This window comes from Ictalurus furcatus, chromosome 23, assembly GCF_023375685.1.
Source record: "Ictalurus furcatus strain D&B chromosome 23, Billie_1.0, whole genome shotgun sequence".
NCBI lineage: Eukaryota > Metazoa > Chordata > Actinopteri > Siluriformes > Ictaluridae > Ictalurus > Ictalurus furcatus.
Genome location: NC_071277.1, coordinates 505,925 through 528,551, shown reverse-complemented (window position 1 = coordinate 528,551; position 22,627 = coordinate 505,925). Strand labels below are relative to the sequence as shown.

At 38.5% G+C, this 22,627-nt stretch overlaps 1 protein-coding gene across 1 annotated transcript in view; it reads right to left on the bottom strand.

Moving 5' to 3' along the window:
- Positions 1-18,983, bottom strand: part of acad11 (acyl-CoA dehydrogenase family, member 11) — a 48,662-nt gene extending 29,679 nt beyond the window's left edge. The window contains exons 1-13 of the mRNA XM_053612144.1: positions 18,859-18,983; positions 18,643-18,742; positions 16,873-16,998; positions 16,240-16,401; positions 15,833-15,997; positions 12,805-12,946; positions 8,842-8,963; positions 8,419-8,525; positions 7,677-7,791; positions 4,821-4,898; positions 4,539-4,677; positions 4,218-4,325; positions 178-276 (exon numbers count right to left, since the gene is read on the bottom strand). Coding sequence (XP_053468119.1) covers positions 178-276; positions 4,218-4,325; positions 4,539-4,677; positions 4,821-4,898; positions 7,677-7,791; positions 8,419-8,525; positions 8,842-8,963; positions 12,805-12,946; positions 15,833-15,997; positions 16,240-16,401; positions 16,873-16,998; positions 18,643-18,742; positions 18,859-18,983 — 1,588 coding nt within the window. The remainder of the gene's footprint in view (positions 1-177; positions 277-4,217; positions 4,326-4,538; positions 4,678-4,820; positions 4,899-7,676; positions 7,792-8,418; positions 8,526-8,841; positions 8,964-12,804; positions 12,947-15,832; positions 15,998-16,239; positions 16,402-16,872; positions 16,999-18,642; positions 18,743-18,858) is intronic.
- Between the last annotated feature and the right edge of the window lie 3,644 nt (positions 18,984-22,627).

Below are 22,627 nucleotides of genomic sequence, written 5' to 3'. Positions count from 1 at the left end.
TGAAAATATAAAGGAATGAATTACAAAAAGTTTACAAAAGCAAGTTACTAAGTTTTTAAATTTTAAGATGTTTACATTTTTTTTATATTGTTTTAGTAGCCTTGCACTGAACAAATCTTACCAACCAAAACAAGAGCAGCTAATACATCAATAATACGAAAGTGAAAGAACACTCACCACTACTCCACCACTTCTTGCCATTGATGACGTAGTGGTCTTTATCCTTGTACATGGTACACTCCATGTTAGTCGCATCACTTGAGGCAATATCTGGCTCTAAAAGAGAAACAGAAAGACACAGACAGTAAGTGAAGATGACAGAAGAAAGTAAGACAGTGAGAACACAGCTACTGAACTCATCAATTTAAAGATTTATATTTCAGATATACACTCACCTCCCGCATTTCATTTACATTTATTCATGTAGCAGACGCTTTTATGCAAAGCGACTTACAAATGAGGAAATACAAGAAAAGCGATATATCAAGGGGAGAACAATACAAGTAGTTCTACCATACAAGATCTTTTAATTGAGTTCTAGAAAAGCAAAGTGCGCAGAGTAGGTGTGTTTGTTTGTTTTTTTGTTTGTTTATTTTTAGGATAATGTGGTGTTGGCATTTTAGGGGTTAGTTAGGTGTTAGTTAGGTGTTCACGGAAGAGGTGGGTCTTTCGCTGTTTTTTCTTGAAGATACTGACAGATTCTGCATTATTAGGAACACCTGTACAACTGCACATTCATGCAGTTGTCTAATCAGCCAATCATGTGGCAGCAGCACAATGCAAAAAAATCATGCAGATACAGCTCAGGAGCTTCAGGTAATGTTCACATCAAACAACAAAATGAAGAGAAAGTGTAATCTCTGTGACTCTGACCAGGTGTTTAATAATAATTACCAGCACATTCATTTTTACAGACCCAAGAGACCACAGTCCAGACTAGTTTTCTACTGGCCAAGGCTATAGTCCAAGGTTCACAAATTTACAGGTCAAAGTTGACCTAGATGAAATCAGAGCAAACGTAAGTGCGTTGTTCACCACCCATAGCAAGGGTTCACAATTGTAAATGCTAAGGCTAAACTGTAGATGTTGGTACCACTGTTTATACAACCTGCTAATGTTCAACAATTGCAGTGACTCACAGCTTGGTGGAAATTTAACAAAATCACAAACTCTCCACTTTTACTAAGCAAACACACTCCCATATGGCTCAGTCTTGAACTATTCACCATTGCAAAAAGACTGCAGTTTTCCAGATGGGTAGAAAAAAGCATTACAAATCTTCACACCTCTTCACCACATCTGTCATAACACTTTTAAATCATTCCCATATCTAATCCATAATTATGGACTGGAGAATAAACAATTCAGTGAATTCCTACAACTTAGATCCATCATATGTTCTAAAATCAATCTAAAGAAAAATACATTTGACCTCCCCAATTAGTAACTCCTCGATATTTCTTCCTCAAAAAAGTTGCATCCTAAATATACCTATAATATTGAATCCAACCCTACTATTCCCATACTATTTAAAAAATGGCAAAAAGACACACAATCCCACCCAGATTTGACGGTTGGCAACAGATTTTAACGAACATGTCCTTCATAACTAATTAAATCAGTCTACACCTTATACAATAAAAAAAAAAAAATCCAATTCAATACACATGGCAAAAGATGCTTGAAATTGGTTTTATGGAATCCAAAATCTGATCTGTACACAATGCACACCAAATACACCAGATAAGTACACACATGCCATATGGGACTGTACACCAATTAAGCAAGTCTGGCAACAAATAACTATATCACATATCACACAGTTCTAGACTCAGTACATTATGTACCTTATAATTAATATATATATTTATTACTACTACTATACCAGTTATCCTTTTTATATCAAATATTATTTTCATCTGTATAATTAGTTCTTCCTCTAGTTGGGGCCCAAAAAAATCTTGACATGCCAAACAAATTTGTTTGAGCCTTTCAGCATGTTTGAACTCTTCATGTGCTGTCTGCTTTAAGTCATTACACACCTTAATGCTTCTGTCCTTAGTGTTTCTGTCCACACTGAGGCATGTCAGTGGGGACAGAAACACAGTGAATACAGAGAATGCAGATAATACAGATAACTGTTGACTTACACTGCCATAATATATAAGCAAACAATAGATTAATATTATTCATATATATTATTTATTATTATTCTATTATTATATGATAAATTATAATATATTTTTGCCTGGCAAAAAAGCCAGCTCACTTGAAAGGGCAAGGACACAGGGGGGAAAAAGGCATTTGCTTCCAACATGAGCCAATAGAAAAAAGGCTGCACAATTGGAAAACAGCATAAAAATAAATCAATATGAAAATCTATTTTGTATATAAATTGTAAAAAATGAATCAATTATTCAATCAATCAATAAATAAATATGTGCAATTTTTACATCCAAAAAATAAGGAGTATATCTCAAAGGTGTGCCCACACTCCTGGCAGGCAGCAGGAGGGAGGAGAAATGACTCATAGCCTCTTTCGCGGTGTCTTTGACTACTTCTCTCCTTGGCCATTAGTTCAGTATGACTCACTGCTTCTAAATACTCAGTCTGTCCTAAACACAAAACACTCAACTTTAGGAAAGTATGAATGTGCTAAAGTACACGTTGTGCAATCTGGTTACAATCAGGGGTATTTAACAAATCAAATGTCAGCAATATTGAAATTTCAGTGTTTCACTTTATTAGTATAGCAACACCGAAATCCTAAAGATCTCTGCCCTGTAGACTTTCAACCTTAACCCAAAACATCTGGCTTCATTATTTAGCTCCTGTAAACCCTGAAAAGTAAGAACAGATGTGTTGAATGAGGTCTAGATCCCATCAACAGGACCCAGACAGTACTGAAGAGAAGATGTTATTAAACAGTGACCTCCTCTAAATGTTACTGAGGTTCATTTTAAAGTCTCATATCAATGACATGAAGCATGACATGGCAAGAGAAAGAAATGAAACGTATGAGAAATGAATGCACGAGATTTTCACATAGACCTGTCTGCATGTCTACATTTATTTATTTTTTTAAAACATCTTAATTCATGCATATTACTGAAGAATGCACTTCCAATCAATCTTGCTCGAAATATCCACCACCATATGGTTAATTCTTTCAGTTTATTAGTACACTGTATGTGTCTATGTGTTATAAATGGTCACACTATTGCTGACAGTGTATAGATGGCAGCAAACAACACTGTTATGTTCAAATGCTAGAAGAACAATATGAGAAATTTAGCCAGTAGAACAAAACTCACTGAATTAATCAGTGTCTATATCAGCACAGAGTGGACAGAGATCAGAAATTTTTTAATTTACTACTATGTCAGGTTTTAAAAACTAAAGGCAAGATGCACTCACAATGCGTCTGACTTTAGCTATCAATTTAATAAGGCTGACTGTGCTTGGGGCACCACTGTGAAAAGGTGGACACATCATATCTAACAAATAAACCCAACAGTTTAAACAGGACCTGTGTGACTATTTTCTACTAATGTGACAGACCCTGAACAGATTAGACATCTGTTTTTAACTTTTTGTTTTGGAAGCAGAGAATATTCACATACTCCTCTGTCCAGTTATGTTTAAACATTCTGTTTTGGTCATCTAAGATGCAATGGTTCATGTCTAAATAAAACTAGACTGTTCTGCTACTGTATTTTTTGAGTGCTTGGTTTAATCCACTGAAATACTTGCTGAGTTCACATTTAAACCACAGTCTGCAAGTTGACTTTTAGAGGTTCCCTCAGAGAGACAACTGAAGGACTTTTAATGGTTCTAAACTTACATTTACATTTATTCACTTAGCAGACGCTGTTATCCAAAGCGACTTACAAATGAGGGGAAAAAAACTGTGTAGAGAGTGTATGATTATCAGCAGAGTTGATAACTGATTGGCCCTGGTAATGACACAAGCAATAATTAGCAATGTAGTTTGCAACAAGCACAGAATTCACTGTGAATTACGATTTAAATAAGGTTAATGTAATGTATGGAATGTCTTGAACGTATTCAATACTGACAACCAAAACGGAATCTGATACCCTGTTTGTTGTTGCTGTCATCATCATCATCACAGCTGAGTAAGGTAAATCATCTTCAAGACTGTGTAGTAGAATGTGGAAGCATGTATGTATGTGTGTACAAGTTTGTGTTGTTACCAGTCATGCAAAAGCAGGATCGTATGTCTCCTCGCAGTAAGGGCTCTAGCCAGAGCTTTTTCTGTTCCTCAGAACCAAACAGATGCAACACTTCCATGTTCCCCGAATCTGTTTCACGGTTTAAAAAAGAAAAAGAAAAACAGTGGCTATTAAATTGACTGCAGTGATCGATCGATCTCTCTCTCTCTCTCTCTCTCTCTCTCTCTCTCTCTCTCTCTATCTCTCTCTGAAGAGAGAAGAACCCAAGATCAAAGCAGTACTGTTCTGATTTACAATATTCGTCCTACTTTCATCTGCATTAACAGAGATACACACACAGACCTGGAGCCTGGCAGTTGAAGACCTCAGGAGCGTAGAAGCATCGTCCAGTTTCCTCAGCAATGTAGGAGTAATCCAGCTGAGATAGTCCACTCACTGCAGGCAGAAACAGATTCCACAGCCCAGCAGCACAAGCTTTTGCCTAAACACACACAATTTCTTACAATAGGACAGGCATACTCACAAACAGAGTAATGGAACAGAGCACTTAATGACATTAAATACATAGGATTTGCTTATAAACATTATGGCATGCATTTGCAATGTTTTTGTGTGTGTTTTCACCTTTAGTTCCTCCAGCACAGGAGGTGTTTGCCATCTCTCAGGGCCATCGCAGTGTTTGAAATAGTACTCTGTAATTTCCTAAAACAAAGACAGTCTGTGTAGAAAATATTTATGAAGTGTGACCAATATGTGTAACTAACATTTGGATAGGTTAATGAAGTGTATTCAATATGTATAACTAACATTTAGAATTATTACTTAAGCATAATCGAATAAACAATATTAGTTAAAAAGAATAATCTATATATATATAATCAATATTTAGAAGCATAATCTAAATACAAAGAAAAATGTTTGATCAAGTTATATTCTAAGTGTGTATTGAGTTAGATGAATTCTGTGTCTTAATAAATGTTTTTCTGTACCAGCCTGTATCTTCCTCCACAGAAGAAAATAACTTTGAGGCCAGATACCAATTAACGAGTTAGGATTAGGTCTAAGAAGGGAGTGTTGGTCAAGGTCAGGGAGAAACAAAAACAAAGACTCAGTCCGAGTGAAACCTTTTTTTTGTTAAAAAAAAAAAAAAAAAAAAAAAAAAAAAAAAAAAAGGAAAGAAAGAAACCATCCATGTCCTCATAAAACTGTCTGAAGAAAAACAACTAACTGCGCATGCTCCACAAATTTAAGATAACATATAGACATGAATAATTAATTGTGGTGAAGAAGACTGGTCTGTTTTTAATGAGGAAAGGCAAAAACCCCACCTAAGATGAGTATGCTGTGGAGAACGGTATAAAAAGGGCTGTGTGTGTTTGCATAATTTAGACTTTCTGCAGACTGTCACACTTTTGTTTCAATAAAGTTTATATATTTTTTGACATCTACTAACCCTCTGTCTCTGAAGTTTTTGACTTAGGCTGAAAAGATTGTTTTCCACGACATCTGCAGTTAAAGACGCTTTTTTACTGTAAAGAATTATCTGGCATGAGCTGTGCCAAGTGTACAAATGAACATTCGAGCAACCATCTATCCAGCATGGCTCCTGAATCTATTAATCTATCTATGCACCTACTGTAAGTGCAACACATTTGTGGGAACTTCTGCAACAGTAGCTGCATTTACATGGACAACAATAATCCACTCTTAACCCGATTAATACTCTGATTAAGAAACTACCATGTAAACAGCAATTTTTACTTACCTTAATCTAATTAAGGTCATAATCGAAGTAAGCAATAATCTAATTAAGACAGGTAGAGTATTCCTGTTTTAGTCGCATTATGGACGTGTATTACAGACATGTAAACACCTTAATCACATTATGAGCGTCGTGTGAGAATTTTCACCGCATTTTGCGACAGGACACGATCACACACGGCAGTTCTCAACATTTTACGGCGAACAAGAGTTCGGCTGCGTCCCAAACCGCGTACTTGCCTATTATAGGTCTGCAGTGGGGAAAAATACATGTATCTCGGCTACTATATAGACGGTATGTACGTGGTTTGAGACGCAGCCCACGGCTTCAAGCGGTCGTCTATTAGCACGTACAGCATGACAAATAATTAACTGCACTTAAAGCGTTCGTAAAAAAATCAAATAAAAACACCCAAAACTGTACACGGTCCCATAACGAAGACGAACTGTATGTTGATACGTGAAATTCTGGAGGGACGTCGGACGGCGTGGCGCGGTGACGTAATGATGCGGGCTGTTAATCTAATTATGTTCTATAACATGTAAAACGGGAACATGACAGGAGTATTCTAAAAGCGACTCACATTATTATCTTAATCAGAGTAAGGTCAATAATTAGATTACTGCTGTCCATGTAAACGTAGTTGGGAACTTTGTTGGGAAAGAACATTTCCCACTGTTGGGAAGAACTTTCCGAACAACATTTGATTTACATTGTAGAAAGAATGCCACAAGTGTGTTTGGCTGTTATATCTGCAAAACGTGGCTACTTTGAGGTGAACTCAGCTCGAGAGCCCCAGTCAGAGGTCAACACGGCGACCTCTTCCCCAGAGCTCCAGCACGAGACCCATGATGTTGGCTCATCTCCAGAGCTCCAGCATAAAATCATGTTCCGCCACGTTTCTGCCCGAGGTCGACGAGGCGACCTCCCAAGCCACAATGACTGCCTCGGGACCTGGGGGGTTGTGAAGACATTTTGCCCAGAGGGCCAGGATTGTCAGGGGATTGTCAGGGGTGTTCAGGGGGGCGTGAATTTGGACATTTTCACTTAGGGGTGTACTCACTTTTGTTGCCAGCGGTTTAGACATTAATGGGTGTGTGTTGAGTTATTTTGAGGGGACGGCAAATTTACACTGTTACACACGCTGTACACTCACTACTTTACACTGTAGCAAAGTGTCATTTCTTCAGTGTTGTCACATGAAAAGATATAATCAAATATTTACAAAAATGTGAGGGGTGTACTCACTTTTGTGAAATACTGTATATACATACATACATATATATAATTTAAACATTAAAACTTTCCCATGGACCCCCTGCAATTACACCACTGAACCACCTACATATCTGACTTTATTTATCTACATATCTGACTCTTTTTAATTTCAGCCTTGTTTTAGCAAGTATTGCAATAAGAATTTTGCAATAAGAGTTGCTTATTTGGATTTTCTCTGCTCCTTATGCTTTACAGACAGTGTCCCAAATTGTACCCTGTGTTCTACCCTAGTAAATAGTATGTTAGTACACCAATAGTGCCATTGATTGTACTAGGACACAGAATGCAGTTTTGCAAAGATAGTATTCAAGCATTCATACACAAAAGTGCAACTCACTGTTTATCATATTTAAATAATGAATGTTTAACATGGACACGTTCGTAACAAATGCGGTTCTCTCAAAGTGTTCAGTTGCTATGGACTTGACCCCTGAGCTTACCTTCTGAGCAGGCAGTATGTGTTGTTGCATGAACTCTTTAACTTGCTGGAGGACATCATAACCTTTAGCAGACTGGAGAAATAACCTATCAGGAACTTGTACAGCCAATGAGGAGCTGCATATAAGACACACAAACGAAATGGATACTTATTGGCACCCTTCATAAAAATGTGCAAAATTAAACTGAATACCAAAACATGATATTTTGAGCTAAAATCTAAACAAAAATTGCAGTTTTATTTACAAGTTCATCACATGAAAAGTGGATGTTATACAGTGGTAAACAGTCAACTGTCCCAACATTTTTGGAGTGTGTTGCAGTCATAAACTTTATTACGTTATAAAATTAAATTCACAAAGTAAAACATCAAATAATGTGTTATTAATGTGTTTTCAATATAGTACAAGGTGAATTGAATTTTCAAGTGACCCTTTTTGTTTGTTGTTTTTGCATTTTCCATACTGTGGAACTTTCTGGCAATTGCGGTAGTAAATTCATAGCTAGAACTGATGCAATATGCTGAATTTTAAGATCGAGATGCATCACTTTTTAATAGACTGCTGTGAAAATATCTGTGAATTTATCTGTGATTAAAATGTCAAATAAATACAAAGATATAAAACTTTAATATTTGCCTAAATGAAATGATGCACATATTTAAAAGCAAAATATAATTACTATATAAAACGCAAATATAATTACTTTACTATTATAAGCTGTTTTAGTGAGTATGGAAATTACCTGTGGGCGATCTTCAGAGCCAGCTTAACTAAAGGTTCCACGCTCTCACCAAACTGAGCTGCATTAGGAGCACTGGCATTCCCCAGCAAAGACCTGGCATAAATACCCTACTTCCCCAACACACACACACACACACACACACACACACACACACAAACAGCAGAAAGACTGAGGAGGGATAGATTTCAGTAATACATCAAAAATAATCTAGCCCTGATTCTGGGGTGTTCAGTAAAAGAAATTTGTTTAAACATCACTGAGTTGTCTGTAAAACTGTCTGCAATCACTTCTAGAATATGTGTGGATTTCACATATGCTGAGGTCTGGTTCATGTCACTTAATACACCTGCAGGTCAACAGAAACTAAAACCTAGGCAGGCAATTAGAGATACCAATTGGCTGAACACACAGGATGCTGCACACCTGTGCAATGCAGGCCATTTTAAACATGGCCAAGGCAATAAAGAAATTCTGATGTGGGAGTGAAGGAGAGATTCCACAGCATTGGCAGTAAATGGAGATCAAGTCTTCTGCAGAAGGGATGCCTGAAAGAAAAACAATAATAATAATTACAAAAATTAAAGAAAATGAATTGTCCATTATCCAATTGAAAAAGAACCATGCAAATGTCTATAACTGCGTATAAATGTCTTCTATTTTACCCTGTTGTCTCTTATTCTCACAGACACTCTCACAAATTTCGATGTTTTACCATGAAAAAGGAAGTTGTTATAACAAGCATAGAATGTCCAATCTGCTCCAAACATCACGTTTGATAAAAGTCCCAGCCAGAAGACATCTACATGCCAATGATCAGTTATAGTCACAGTGCCACCTGCTGGCAACAGGAAGTGTCACGTTTTACACGAACTCAGACACTCAATGTTCAATCTGCACCAAACTTCACGTTTTGTACAAAATCTGACCTGAGGCTACATACATGCCAATTATCAGTTGTAGTCATAGCGCCACCTATTGGCAACAACCATTTCGAGGCCACATATTTTAACAAACTCCTCCTAGAAATTTCATCCGATCAACATCATATTTGGTCAGTGTAATCTAAACACCTGGGCGATGCTAAATTGTGAAGCTTTTGAGTTTTCGTTGAAGGGCGTGTCCATGGTGGCCTGACAAAATTTGGATGTGAAATGATTCACATTTTTGAGGCCTAAACATGCTCAAAAACTCATGAAACTTTGCATACCCCTCAACGTTGGAGAACATTTACATATGATACAGGTTTTAGAATGGAGTGTGGCAATATGGCTCAATAGCACCACCTACAAAATTTCAACGATGTGCGCCTCGCGATACGTTTCACTTACATGTACAAAAATCGTCAAACATATGTAATCTGCCAATACATACAAAAAAGTCTTAGACTCACGACGTAAAGTAAACAGGAAGTCAGCCATTTTGACTTTTCTCTAAAATTTTTGCTCAGATTGAGCCATTTCCAGGCCTCATACTTTAACGAACACTTTAAGTTTTACCAAACACGTCCTCCTAGAGATTTCATCAGATCAACATCGTATTCGGTAAGTCTCATTTAAAGGCCTTGATGATGCTAAATTGTGAAGCTTTTGAGGTTTTGCTGCACGGGATGGGCGTGTCAGTCTCACAAATTTCTATGTTCTGCCACTGAACAGGAATTTGTTATAAGTCAAACCTACAAGGTCCAATCTGCTCCAAACTTCACATTTTTTTGTACAAAACCTGTCCTAAGGCTACCTACATGCCAATATTCAGTTATAGTAATAACGCATATTGAGAGTTCCTATGAACAGCTACTAAACTAGAATCAACTGCAGACATTTTATCTCCTTAATTTGTCATGAAATAACAAGGAAAAAGGCCACACCTGGCCATGAAACGGCTTATCAGTCAATTGTCCAATTACTTTTGAGCCTGTGAAAATGGAAGAACTCTGTAAAAAATGGCTGTAATTCCTAATTCATGCAATATTTTTGATAAATCCCTTGAATTAAAGCTGAAAGTTTACTCTTCAATCATATCTTGATTGCTTCATTTCAAATCCAACGTGGTGGTGTACAGAGGCAAAATTGTGAATATTGTGTCACTGTCCAAACACTTATGGACCTGACTGTATCTTATGAGTATGTGTGTGCACTGAATTTCCCTAATTACATTTAGAAACTTTCCGATGGCATAAAAATGTGTCTTTTTTGCTGTCTTTTCCGCTGCAGGTTTTGGAAGTGTAAATCAGTGTGAGCGATATGAATGAAGGTCAGACGTGTCATTATTCAACTCGTACATGGTTGGGATATGCCTTTATCATCTCCCAGTTCTCTTTGAAATGAGCCCATATCTAAAAGCCCTAGAATAGAGATCAACTAAAACTGCACTGGGCAAACAAAATGAACTGATGATTCACTCTTCACTCTCAGCATAGGGTTTGCAGTGGTGCTAAAACACATTCCCTCCACAAAGCTGCATAAGCCAAATCTTCCAACAAGGTATAATCCCAGTCGACATTTACATGTTCTTTTAATACAACTTTACATTTTTTCTGTGTCATCTGTCTGTATCTTGTGAGCACCGCAAACAGCAATTACTCTCTCAATTATAGTGATATGCAGAGGTGGGTGATAATGCGCTACATTTACTTGAGTAACTTTTTTTTTTATTATTTACTTTTGCTGGCCATACTTATACGCTTGCTCAAGATAATTTTTTAAATCACAGAAATGTATTTTTACTTCGCAACATTTAGTGGTGTTCCTCAGTTACTGTTAAATGTTAATGAATATACATAGTTTTAATAATTAGTTTTTATCACATATAATGAGGTCGCGCGTTGTGCGATACACTGCAGTGGTCTGAATGCGTACACAACAACCGCTCACTTTTTTAGCGTTTCAGTCCTGGAAGATAATGGCCGATGAGGGGGAAGAAGTGAGTGTTTCCCCCCAAGCCTCCCCAATCTATCTATCTGATTTTTTTGCTTTTGTGTTTTTGCACTTTTTTTTTATTACTTTCCATAACTTTTTTGACTTTTTAAATAACTTTTATGACTTTTATATAAATATATAACGGACAGGTATGGAACTTGAATGATCAAAAATGTTTCTGAACACTATAACTACTTTGAACAAGAGAACTAGGCTGTAATAACATGTACTATTTTACATGTAAAACATGTTGCATTCCATTCGTCTTGCATTCTAAAAACATTCGTATACAAATTATGCAAATTGTGACGAAGGGCACGTCTAGTTAGCCAGGACATTGTTAAATCTCCGGCTCTCAGCCACTCACTGAACAGAGCAGATGCAGAGAGAGGGGTGAGTGCAGTGGGAAATCAAGACCTCACACTTGCAGGGCAGTACTGGCAACATCTGGAAAGGTTTTTCCCAAAAGTCGCTAGATTTGCTAGATTTGTCGCTAGGCGCATTTTTTTTTTTTTTTTCAAAAAAAGTTTGCTAAAGGGGTCTGAAAAGTTGCTAAGTTGGCAACACTGGTCTGCACTGACAGATGATGCCCTGTCTGTGTTTTGTTTCTTGAAAACAATTTGTGCCCCCCTTCCGATCTCTCTGCTGCCCCAGGGTTGAGAACCACTGATATAAACAGAAAAGACAGACATTCAAGGAGAGGTGTGACTTACAGTTCTCCATTTAGTCTGAGATTCAGGTTTTTCCTTCATTTTAATCAGATCCGAAGTAACTGTTAAGTTGCTACTCGAGTAGTCTTCTCATTGGATACTTTGTAACTCTTATTGAAATAATTATTAACATTATTACTTTTACTTGAGTAATTATTTTTATAAGTAGTTTTACTTGTATTGAGTAAAATTTTTGGCCACTCTACCCATCTCCGGTGATATGATAGACAGTAATTGATATAGAAGCTCTGCAAAATTAGTTTACCTGCTATTACACCTTTCTACCACTAGGGGTGCTTGCATACGCATTGTCAGGAGTGTGTGGAAATATATGCTCACGCATAAGCAAAACTTAATAAACTGATTTTCTCAGTTTGACAAAGTAGCTTCAGTGTAGTTAACTACTTATTCTTAGCAGCCTGTAGTGTGGCTGCTGTAACTAGTGTAGCTACTGTAACTACAAAGTTAATTATTACACTGTTAATTATTAACTAACAGCATGTGTCATGTCAGTTATAAAATAGTTAAATAGTCTGACAAATAACACTTGATATGTGAGATTTCAAAGTAAAATGAGGCATTCTGAAAAATTCTTTAAAAAAATAAAATAAATACATTTACATCACTCCTTGCTATCAATGGATACTTCCCCTTGTGCTGCAAGTGGCCACTTGATATGCATTTTCAAGTTATGAGTGGAAGTCAATAAGGACAGTTTAAAATAGTGAACATAGAAAAAGTAGACAGAATAGAAGGCCTACCCTCTATCCCTGTAACTCCACCATGAACAGTTATCATATTGAGATGGGAGGGGCAGTAATGGGGCATGAGGAAGTAAGCCAGGTCTGCCAGTGGTTGCCCAGTTGTGGATAACTCCCAATCCAATACAGCTAGCACCCGGGCCTGTAAACAGAAAAAAGGACATAAACACATGATACTGAAAACAACCTGTAAACAACTATCAATAACAAACATTTTCAGAATCTCTATTTTTAGATTTTTTTAAATACATGTATGGCAGGCTTAATGGTTAGCATGTTTGCCTTGCACCTCCAGGGTTGGGGGTTCGATTCCCGCCTCTGCACAGAGTTTGCATGTTCTTCCCATGCTTCAGAGTTTCCTCCAGGTACCACGGTTTCCTCAGCCAGTCCATAGACATGTGTTGTACGCTGATTGGCATATCTAAATTGTCCATAGTGTGTGAATGGTTGTGTTAGTGGGTGTTCCCTGGCTTGTGCCCAAAGTCCCCTGGGATAGGCTCCAGGCTACCTGCGACCCTGTGTTAGATAAACGGTACAGAAGATGGATGGATGGATGGATGGATGGATATGTATGGTAAATCCATGTCATGGTCATGAGAGAGCTATTTATGGATGGATATGTATGGTAAATCCATGTCATGGTCATGAGACAGCTATTTATATTTTTTTCTTACATAATAGTTTTTTATGAATACTTATGGCAATGATATGACACCGTAATAACAGAGCTATTACTGTGACCCTAAACTGATAATTGGGCTGTGATGTCACATCATCCAGTCTACATTATGGCCAAAGTTTGTGGACACCTGACCAGCAAACCCATATGAGAATTTTGCACATTCCTTTCCAGATTTACTTCGCCTTTTGCTGTTATTATAAATCTTCTGGGAAGGCTTTGCCCTGGATTTTGGAATGTGGCTGTGGGGATTTGCCCACTACAGCAGGTCAGGCAATGATGTTGCGCGAGAAGGCCTGAGGCATTTCTGCATTCCAATTCACCCCAAAGGTGTTCAGTCGGGTTGAGGTCAGGGCTTTGTGCACGCCACTCAAGTTTTTCCACACCAACCTTGGAAAACCATGTCTTCATGGGCTTTGTTTTGTGCATGGGGCACTTTCATGCTGGAACAGGTTTAGGCTTGACCCCTTAGTTCCAGTGAAAGTAAATGCTACATTGTACAACTGCTACAGCATACAAAGACATTCTATGCAATTGTGTTCTCCAAACTTTGTGGCAACAGTTTAGGAAAGACCAACATTTGGGTGATGGTCAGCTTTCATTTCCTCATATTTATGCCTTGCATGGCAGCTCTGCTACCATTGGTGTGAGTGTGTGTGTGTGAATGAGTGAATGAGAACCAGTATAGAACTGCTAAGGTTAAAAAAGCACTATATAAGTGCAGACCATTTACCATATCACAATCCACCATTCAAAGAAGACCACAGAAATATAAAAATACAGAGGTCATACAATAAGATGCAAACCACTCAAGAACAGTAATAATCAGAAGGCTAGATTAGAATTCACAAAAAAATAAAGAGATGAACCACAAAACTTCTGGAACCAAGAAACCAAGGAAAGAATGGATCCGCTCATTATGCAAAACATAACAGCAAAGTCAAAGCATGGTGGAGGTAAGTATCATGGCTGGGGCTTTCATGGCTGCTTCTGGAATGGGCTCACTAATCTTTATTGATTATGGAACCCAAGATGGTAGTAGCAGAATGAATTCAGAAGTCTACAGAAACAATATGTCTTCCAAATTACAGAGAAATGCACCCCTTTCACTCTGAGGTTGAGTTTCCACCTGAGCAGCATAAAACCTCTTCTGTGTGTGTGTGTGTTTGTTTGTGTCCAAAAAATCTGTGAAGGTTATATCCATGCCCTTTTCCCTCTCTATCTTACATCATGCCATCATGACAGCACGGTCATGCACTGTTCGGGCTGACAGGGGCACGTCTTTTATTTTCTGAATGACTTTTTCCTTGTTCGGAAAATCCGCAAACAGTTCAGTTGCCATACTCAACATGCATGACTTTACATATCCTCATTCAGTAAAAGGTTTTCCTTGTCTTACAATCTCCAATGAGCCAGCAAAGCAGACAGCATTCAAACTTCCAGGTGCGCCTGTCCACGCTCGCAGCTGCTGCTGTCAGGCTTGAAGTTACATTGGCGCTCCGTGAATGCCTTCCATCGGCTTTCACCCACAGGGTACTTCATTGGAAAAGCTGCATAGTGGGTTTCGAAATGCCTCTTAACATTTGATTTTTTTAAAGGAGGCAATATGTTCTGTGCAAATCAGACACAGCAAAGCACCAGAGAGTTCAATAAAAGCACATTTCAGTCACTTTGAAATCTTCGATGCTTTCGCCATCTCCACAAGCTAGCTAGGTAGCTGCTTGAATCTGAGCATGAGAGGTTACCATAGAAATGTAAGTGGTTTGCCATTGATTGGTGATTGACACTTGCGCACAGCACTGCATACATATACTGGCCGGAACAGCTTGAAATATATTATTGTAAATTGACGTTTCATTAACTCCGGTAGTCTGTACAACAAAGGATTTCTACTTGACTTTGCATTTTCTGCAGAAAACTGATCTCTAGTGATGTGTTTTTAATGATCATACATTGGTGAAGGGTGAGACACCTGGTGAGCCACATGATTTCAGTCAAAGAGTTACATGTAGCTCACGAGCCATAGGTTCCCGACCACTGCTGTAGTGTGTGAGACTGTAGTGTGTGTAAATCCCAGTTGATCAGCAGTTTCTGATCAGTTTCTATGCAAACCAGCCCGTTTGACACCAACAAATATACTATGGTCAAAGTCACTGAGATCAATTCCTTACTCATGCTGATTATTTTTCATGTGAGTATTAACTGAAGCTCTTGACCTGTATCTGCATGATATTATCTATTGTACTACTGCAGCCTGATTGGATAATTGCATGAATGAGTAAGGGTACAGGTGTTCCTATTAAATTAGCTGAAGAGTGTATACAACCATGTTTGATCTTTTAGTAGTACCTCTGATGGATGGAATATCAGGTTGTCAATTCGAAAATCACCATGTACAAGGGTCACTTGGTCATCAGTGGATGGCAAATTGTTGCTCAGCCAATCAGAAAGCTCATCTACAGCTGGAATGCTTCTGTTGGCTGAGGCTCTATACTGCTTTGTCCACGTGGACACCTAAAAAAAGACATGTTTACCAAGGATCTGCACAACAATCTACATTTACCCTTACTCTATCAGAATACTGTTTTCAGAATGCACACAGTCAAATGTTTATTCCATACAGAAATTATATCTCATTTCATAGCCCTCAGTTTTGAAACCTATGTCAGTACCTCTCTCTAGCACAATCAGCAACCTTTTGGTTTTAGTGTAGGTTTGAGCTCCAATTTATAAAGAGTCCGATGGGACATATTTACCTGTCTCTTGGCATAGCCCGCCCCTTTCCCATATCCTACTAGGCCGAGTGTGGCGAGGTTTACAGAGTGAAGTCTGGCTAGCACCTCAACTGCAGCAACATACAGAGCACTGCGTTCTGTTGCACTGATGCCTGGTAGTCTTGGGTCCCGAAATATACGGCCCTGTCTCACACACACACACACACACACACACAGAGAGAGAGAGAGAGAGAGAGAGCGAGAGAGAGAGAGAAAGATACATAAAAATAAGCATCAGTGAGAGCTTAATGTTAACAATCTTAAAAAATTCTTAACCCCTGTCCTCTGGATCATAGTTGTGTCTTCTCAATTCTAACACACCTGACTTAAATAATCAGAAACTCTCAAAAGTATCAGCAATGTCTGTTGGATGAGAACAATAAAAATTGTGCAGTGAATGCTGTCTCCAGACTGGAATCAAAAACTTATTTTAACAGGACACATGTATCAAGAGATTCAACCAAATAACAGAACATGCCTATAGACGTTACCCAACGTGTATCAGGCTACCTCTTTTACTTGGTTATTATTTCTTTTTAATACGTAATACTGTTGTTTTTTTCTTCTGTTTTCATGTTGTTAGTAACACATAGTGACAGAAGACTGAGATCTGACCTGAACATGCTCCATGATGTAAAACTCTGTGCCAATAACATTTGTGTCTGAGCAGAAAAGCAGAGGCTGAGGAACAGGAAAATCAGTGGAGTGCAGGGCTTTCTGTACAACATACTCCCTATCCACCTGTTCTCACACACACACACACACACACACACACACACACACCACAAAATCAGAATAATAAAAACATGATTAGTATTTATGCATTGCATTGGACCAGAAATTAAAAGCATTTATGTAAAATGCACTTCATCACTACACTTTAATATTATTTTAGGAAACTGGCTTATTAATACATATTAATACCTATATTCTTATTCAGTTACGTTTCCATGAAAAGAAACACTTTTTACTCTACATTCCAGAGCTGCAACACCTAATCGATAAAACTGATAATAATCGATTATGAAAATTGTTGTCAACGAATCTCATTATGGATGAGTCGGTCTGCGCGCGGCACGGGGGAGATTTACTCATTATGATAATTCTGTTCAGAAAACACGCTCTGGAGAGTAAATACTAAAGTTGTGCCCCCTAGTGGTCAGTGGTGTAATTGCAGGGGGTCCGTAGGGAAGTTTTAAAAATGTTTAAATAATATTATGTATATATTTTTTTTGTTAAATGTATAAAAACATATTCAAATGAGATGTTTTAAAATTAATCAATTTGGTTATTCGCAAATATCACGTCAGCTGAGCTGACGATCGTTCATTGATGGATTTGTTTTAAATTTATTTACAAATGAAATGATAATTTGCAAAAACCTACGAGTGGTAGACAAGTTAAGTGTCGCATTAAGGGATAAAATAAACAAAGGATAATTCAGAGAGTCAAATAAAATGTCACACCAAGAATAAAATGTAAAAAATAAAATCTTGAAATGTTTTGATTCAATTTTAATGTTAATATTATTAATGTAAAATATTAATAAAATAAAGCAACATATATAGAAATGACTGTTAATTATATAGTCTATAATTGTTGTGGCGTGAGGGGGTCCTTGTGGATTGTTCGAAATATGCTAGGGGTCCAAAGCTCACAGAAGGTTGGGAACCACTGGTCTAGTGTATGTATTTTAGAAAGGTAATATCATCTAAAATGGAACACATTAGTTTTTTACTAACCTGAAAGTTTGCCCCCATCCAATTAATCGATTAATCAAATAATAATAATTGGCCAACTAATCGATTATGAAAATAATCGTTAGTTGCAGCCCTACTACATTCTCATTTAGACCTTTTTTGTCTATTAAAGTAACTGATAATTGATTTTGATAATAAAAATTAAAATAAAAATTTGGATTGTACATCCAAAATGACTCCGTCTGTCAATTTCACAGAATCACATAAATAAAGAAAAAAGACAGAGAGAACGTAATTTTCTTCTTCCCATAATTATCTGGAAATTCAGGTTCAAATTCCCTGTTCAACACGGCTTAATGACATAATATTACAGATATTTCATAGCGGTGAATGGGTTCATGGTTGAGGACACAAATGAAATGTCCATATTACCATATTAACCTATGTGTCTCCAAGGAGACAGATGCACATGCAGAACTTTACACACACACACACACACACACACACACACACACACACACACGAGTAGTGAGATATAGGGAGTGAGGGAGTCATTTGGGGTTCAGCCCTGCAGCTGTTTGACAGTTGTGCAACTGTGAGTTAAAGTCCACAAGTCCAAACTCTTTCTGAAACCACATGAATAGATAATGTTACTTAGCAAACAGAACAAAACAGACTAACGAACCTTATGAGCACCAGGAAGCAAAGATCCATGAGGTTTCTTTCTCAGTACAAAGCTCTTATTTGGAGTTTGGATGAGAAATGTTGGGTTGGACTGACCAGACCTGTAACAGGTGAAGTAAAGCGCATTCCTCATTCAGGAAGTGACATAAACACTGTACATTTATATATACATATATTTATTAAAAATAAATAAATAAATATTTTTTTTAATGCACACCTGTATTGCCGCACAGAAATTTCTGTGTTTTCAGAAACGCTGTGAAGTCTCCCTGTCAGATACCGATGCAGCTTCTCTACGTTAAAAATATGCTGCTGGCGAACAGGGGTCGTCTGATCATCCATAGTTCCTGCGCGGTGAAGCTAGAAACGACATGGGGAGCGTTCCAAATCAATCAGAATTCGCACACCACTACAAAATGGCCGACACACGATATTGTGCACTATATAGGAGATAGGGAGCGGTTTCGGACATATCCCTTTTACCCTACTACACAGTAGGCGAAAAGCAGTACACCAAAATAGTATGTCCGAATTCTCAGTATTCATAAAACAGTAGGGGAGAAATACCCGGATGCACTACTGTTTCCGCTTCGAGTCTGCAGTATGGATCCACTGGACACGGTGGATACTGCGCTATCCCATAAGGCTGGCTTGGAAGAGCTGTCAGAATTCGCGCCGCGTAGAACGTCCTGATTGTGTTCATGATTACCACTTATGAGGGAAAAGATAGGGAAATGAATCCTCATAAAGCACTGAGGCTTTCCCCTGACTGTTCCGGGAAAATATTTAAAGCTTCCAGAGTTTCGAAAACAGCGCCGTCTGGTGGTTAGTAAAAAAAAAACAATAAAGCAACCAAAAGCCTGTGGAAGAAGCTCCATCGGATGAAGCAGCCACCACACACTCCATAGATAATTTCAATTTTATGTGCACAAATAAAAGCCTAGCACTTGCGCGCGCGCGTGTGTGTGTGTGTGTGTTGAATTTCTCCCTCTGATAAATTCATTTACCTATTAAAGTGTGGCAATAAATGCCAGTATGAAGAATAATGTACACATATATGACTAACAGAGTTGCATATGGCAAGTATTTTACCTGAAATTATTTGTATTCTTCATATTACTTGTATCACTGGGTATTTCAAAATTTTATTGAACAGGATTGAATGAAAATGATACAATCATGTAAAGCGTGGGACTAAAATGTGAATACAGACACTGTGTGATGGAATCATCTGGTTATTAAATTTGGCTATGAGACTTAGCAATGATAGTGATTGTGTAACCAAGGGAAGGACAGAAAGGTGACAATGAAGTTTTGAATTATTTTTTATTGAGAAATAAGAGCTGTTTGACAGTGTTAGGGCTGAGTCTAAACATTATCATCATCATCATCAGCACACGTGTGACATTAAACTCACATATGATCATGTCTGTAAAGATCAGTTTCATTTGGAGAGAGAGCGAGAATGAACCCTGCTGCCTATCACAGCCTCGCTGTTCTTTGGCTACAACTTGCTTTCACACCATTGGCAAAATCTGTTAATTAAAACACTTTACAGGCTTGATAAAAAAAAAAAAACCTGCTTTCTCCTTTTTTCAGCACCAGCACTTCACTTAATTTTTGCTCAGGCTGTACACTACATGTGATGTCACCGACGTTTGCACAAGTTGGCTACTTTTTTCCTGAATCATTTCCGTACATGCGCAGTACAATTGTGGAATAGTTATATATATAATGGGTACGGGGGCTGATACACTCATAAATTAAGCATTCTGATGACATTTTTCATTTGACATGGATTTTTAGAAAAACATCAAATTAATTAGCGAAAAGTAAATATTTAACCATACGTTTATGCAGAGTTTTGGGGGCCCTTGGTAGCTCGGGGCCCAAGGCAATTGCCGACCTTTGCCTAATAGTAAAGTCCGCCCCTACGACAGTGGGTGCAGCACTAGCCACGTTTGATAGCGACCATATGTGTCGAGATTCAGTTGCAAAGTAGAGCAATTCTATGGAGAGATGCGAGTCCATCCTGAAAAAATCGGGTGTAACTCACCTTATGTTCAACTAGTGGTGGGCAGAGCGAGGCTTCGTGGAACACTGAAGCAGTTGAAGCAAATCTGTTGTATTGTGTCGAGGCTTCGAAAAAACCATGCCAGTGCTCAATTGCTCAAAGCCATGCCAGTTCTCAAAGCCAGCCTGTCATTAATTCCTTGGACCCGTATAATAGGCATCAGGCTAAGATAACCATGCCAAGATTCAACTCGATCAAGTTTCCTTAGTGGACTGCCATGGATCTCCTGGATCCTTATGATGGATTTTTTTGGGTACCCTAAGTATTTTTTGTTTGACTGCCAGTTATATTTTTCGAGCCTGGTGAACCCCAAGCCCGATAAGAAGCAGTGGCATTTTGTCATTTTGTGGGCAGAGCGTCTAATCATTACAGGATCCAGTGGGCTTAGCAATATAACTCAGTTTGTGGGACTATTTGTAAAGATGTTCGGGAGTCCAGAGTATATCCGCAACCTTGTGGAGCTTTTGGGGGGACCAGCATGATGAGCAAACCTTCTGTTCACCACCTATTATAAGCAGGACATCAGGGCAGCCTCCACAGCCCAGCTCCAGCTAGAGGCAGACAGGATGGCCTCCACAGCCCAGTTCCAGTCCCAGGCCAACAGGGCAGCCTCCACAGCCCAGCTCCAGCCAGAGGCCAACAGGGCAGCCTCCACAGCTCATCTCCAGCCAGAGGACGACGTGGCGATCTCAACTTTAGAGCTCCAGCCTGAGACCAACAAGGTGGTCTCCCCTGCAGAGCTTCAGCTGGAACTCAACCCCAGAGCTCCAGCCTGAGACCCGTGAGGTGGTCTTTCCTGCAGAGTTCCAGCCAAAGTTCAACATGGCAACCTCATCTCCAGAGCTCCAGCCTGAGATCCACAAGGTGGTCTCCCCTGCCGAGCTCAATCCGGAGGTCAACGTGATGGCCTCCAATGCCATGTTCATGCCTGAGGCCAACGAAACAGCCCACCAAGCCATGTTCCAGTCAGAGGCAGACAAGATGGCCCACCAAACTCTTCTCATGGCTGAGACTGACGGTGCGACCACCCAAGCCATGCTCATGGCAGAGACTAACATCATAGTTTTTCCACAACGTGCTCCAGGTAGAGGTCAACAGCACGATTTATCATGTTCTGCTCGTGCCTGAGGCTAACGAAACAGCCTCCCCCAACATACTCAAGCCAAAGGCCAACGAGATGGCCTACCAAGTCTGGTTCACGCTAGAGGCCGACAGTACGGCCTCCCAAGCCATGTTCCTGCTAGAGGTGGACGAGACGGCATTCCAAATTATGCTACATATACATTAATTTAATAATGGTATGGAGCCTATAGCAGAAATACAAAGCAAACAAGCTTTAATGGCAGACTCATAATGATAAATAATAACAATTAATACAACAATTCAATGTGTATTAATACAATCAGTTGTATAAATAAAATTTTTTAGACATCCATTATATCCAAAATATTATTTTTCATTTTATTTCCTAATTGGATTGACCGATTCATAGAAATACTAATTATACAACAAACTTTAAACACAATTTAATTTCATGATTAGAAAAATAAATATCCTATGTCATGTTAAATAAAAACAGACTACAAATAAAGCCCTTTAAACATTTCCCTGTTTATGTGCATTACAAAACTTTGGTAGTGTTGTCTCAGTACTCTTTAACTCTTTCCTGCAAGCAGGAAGGGCTAGATGCATGAAAGCACAACAGCCACTCAGAAAGGCTCCATGGAGTGTTTAAATATAGAAAGTGTAAACTGAATACTGGAGTTCAACACTTTGGACACTCCAGTATTCAACAAGTGTGTTCTCTGTGCCTTTGTTACACATTATCTCAGCTAAATGCAAGAGAAAATGCCGTTTACTTGGAACTCTTGCTTTTTGAGGCTTCCCTATACATCAAACTGCAGTGTCAGCT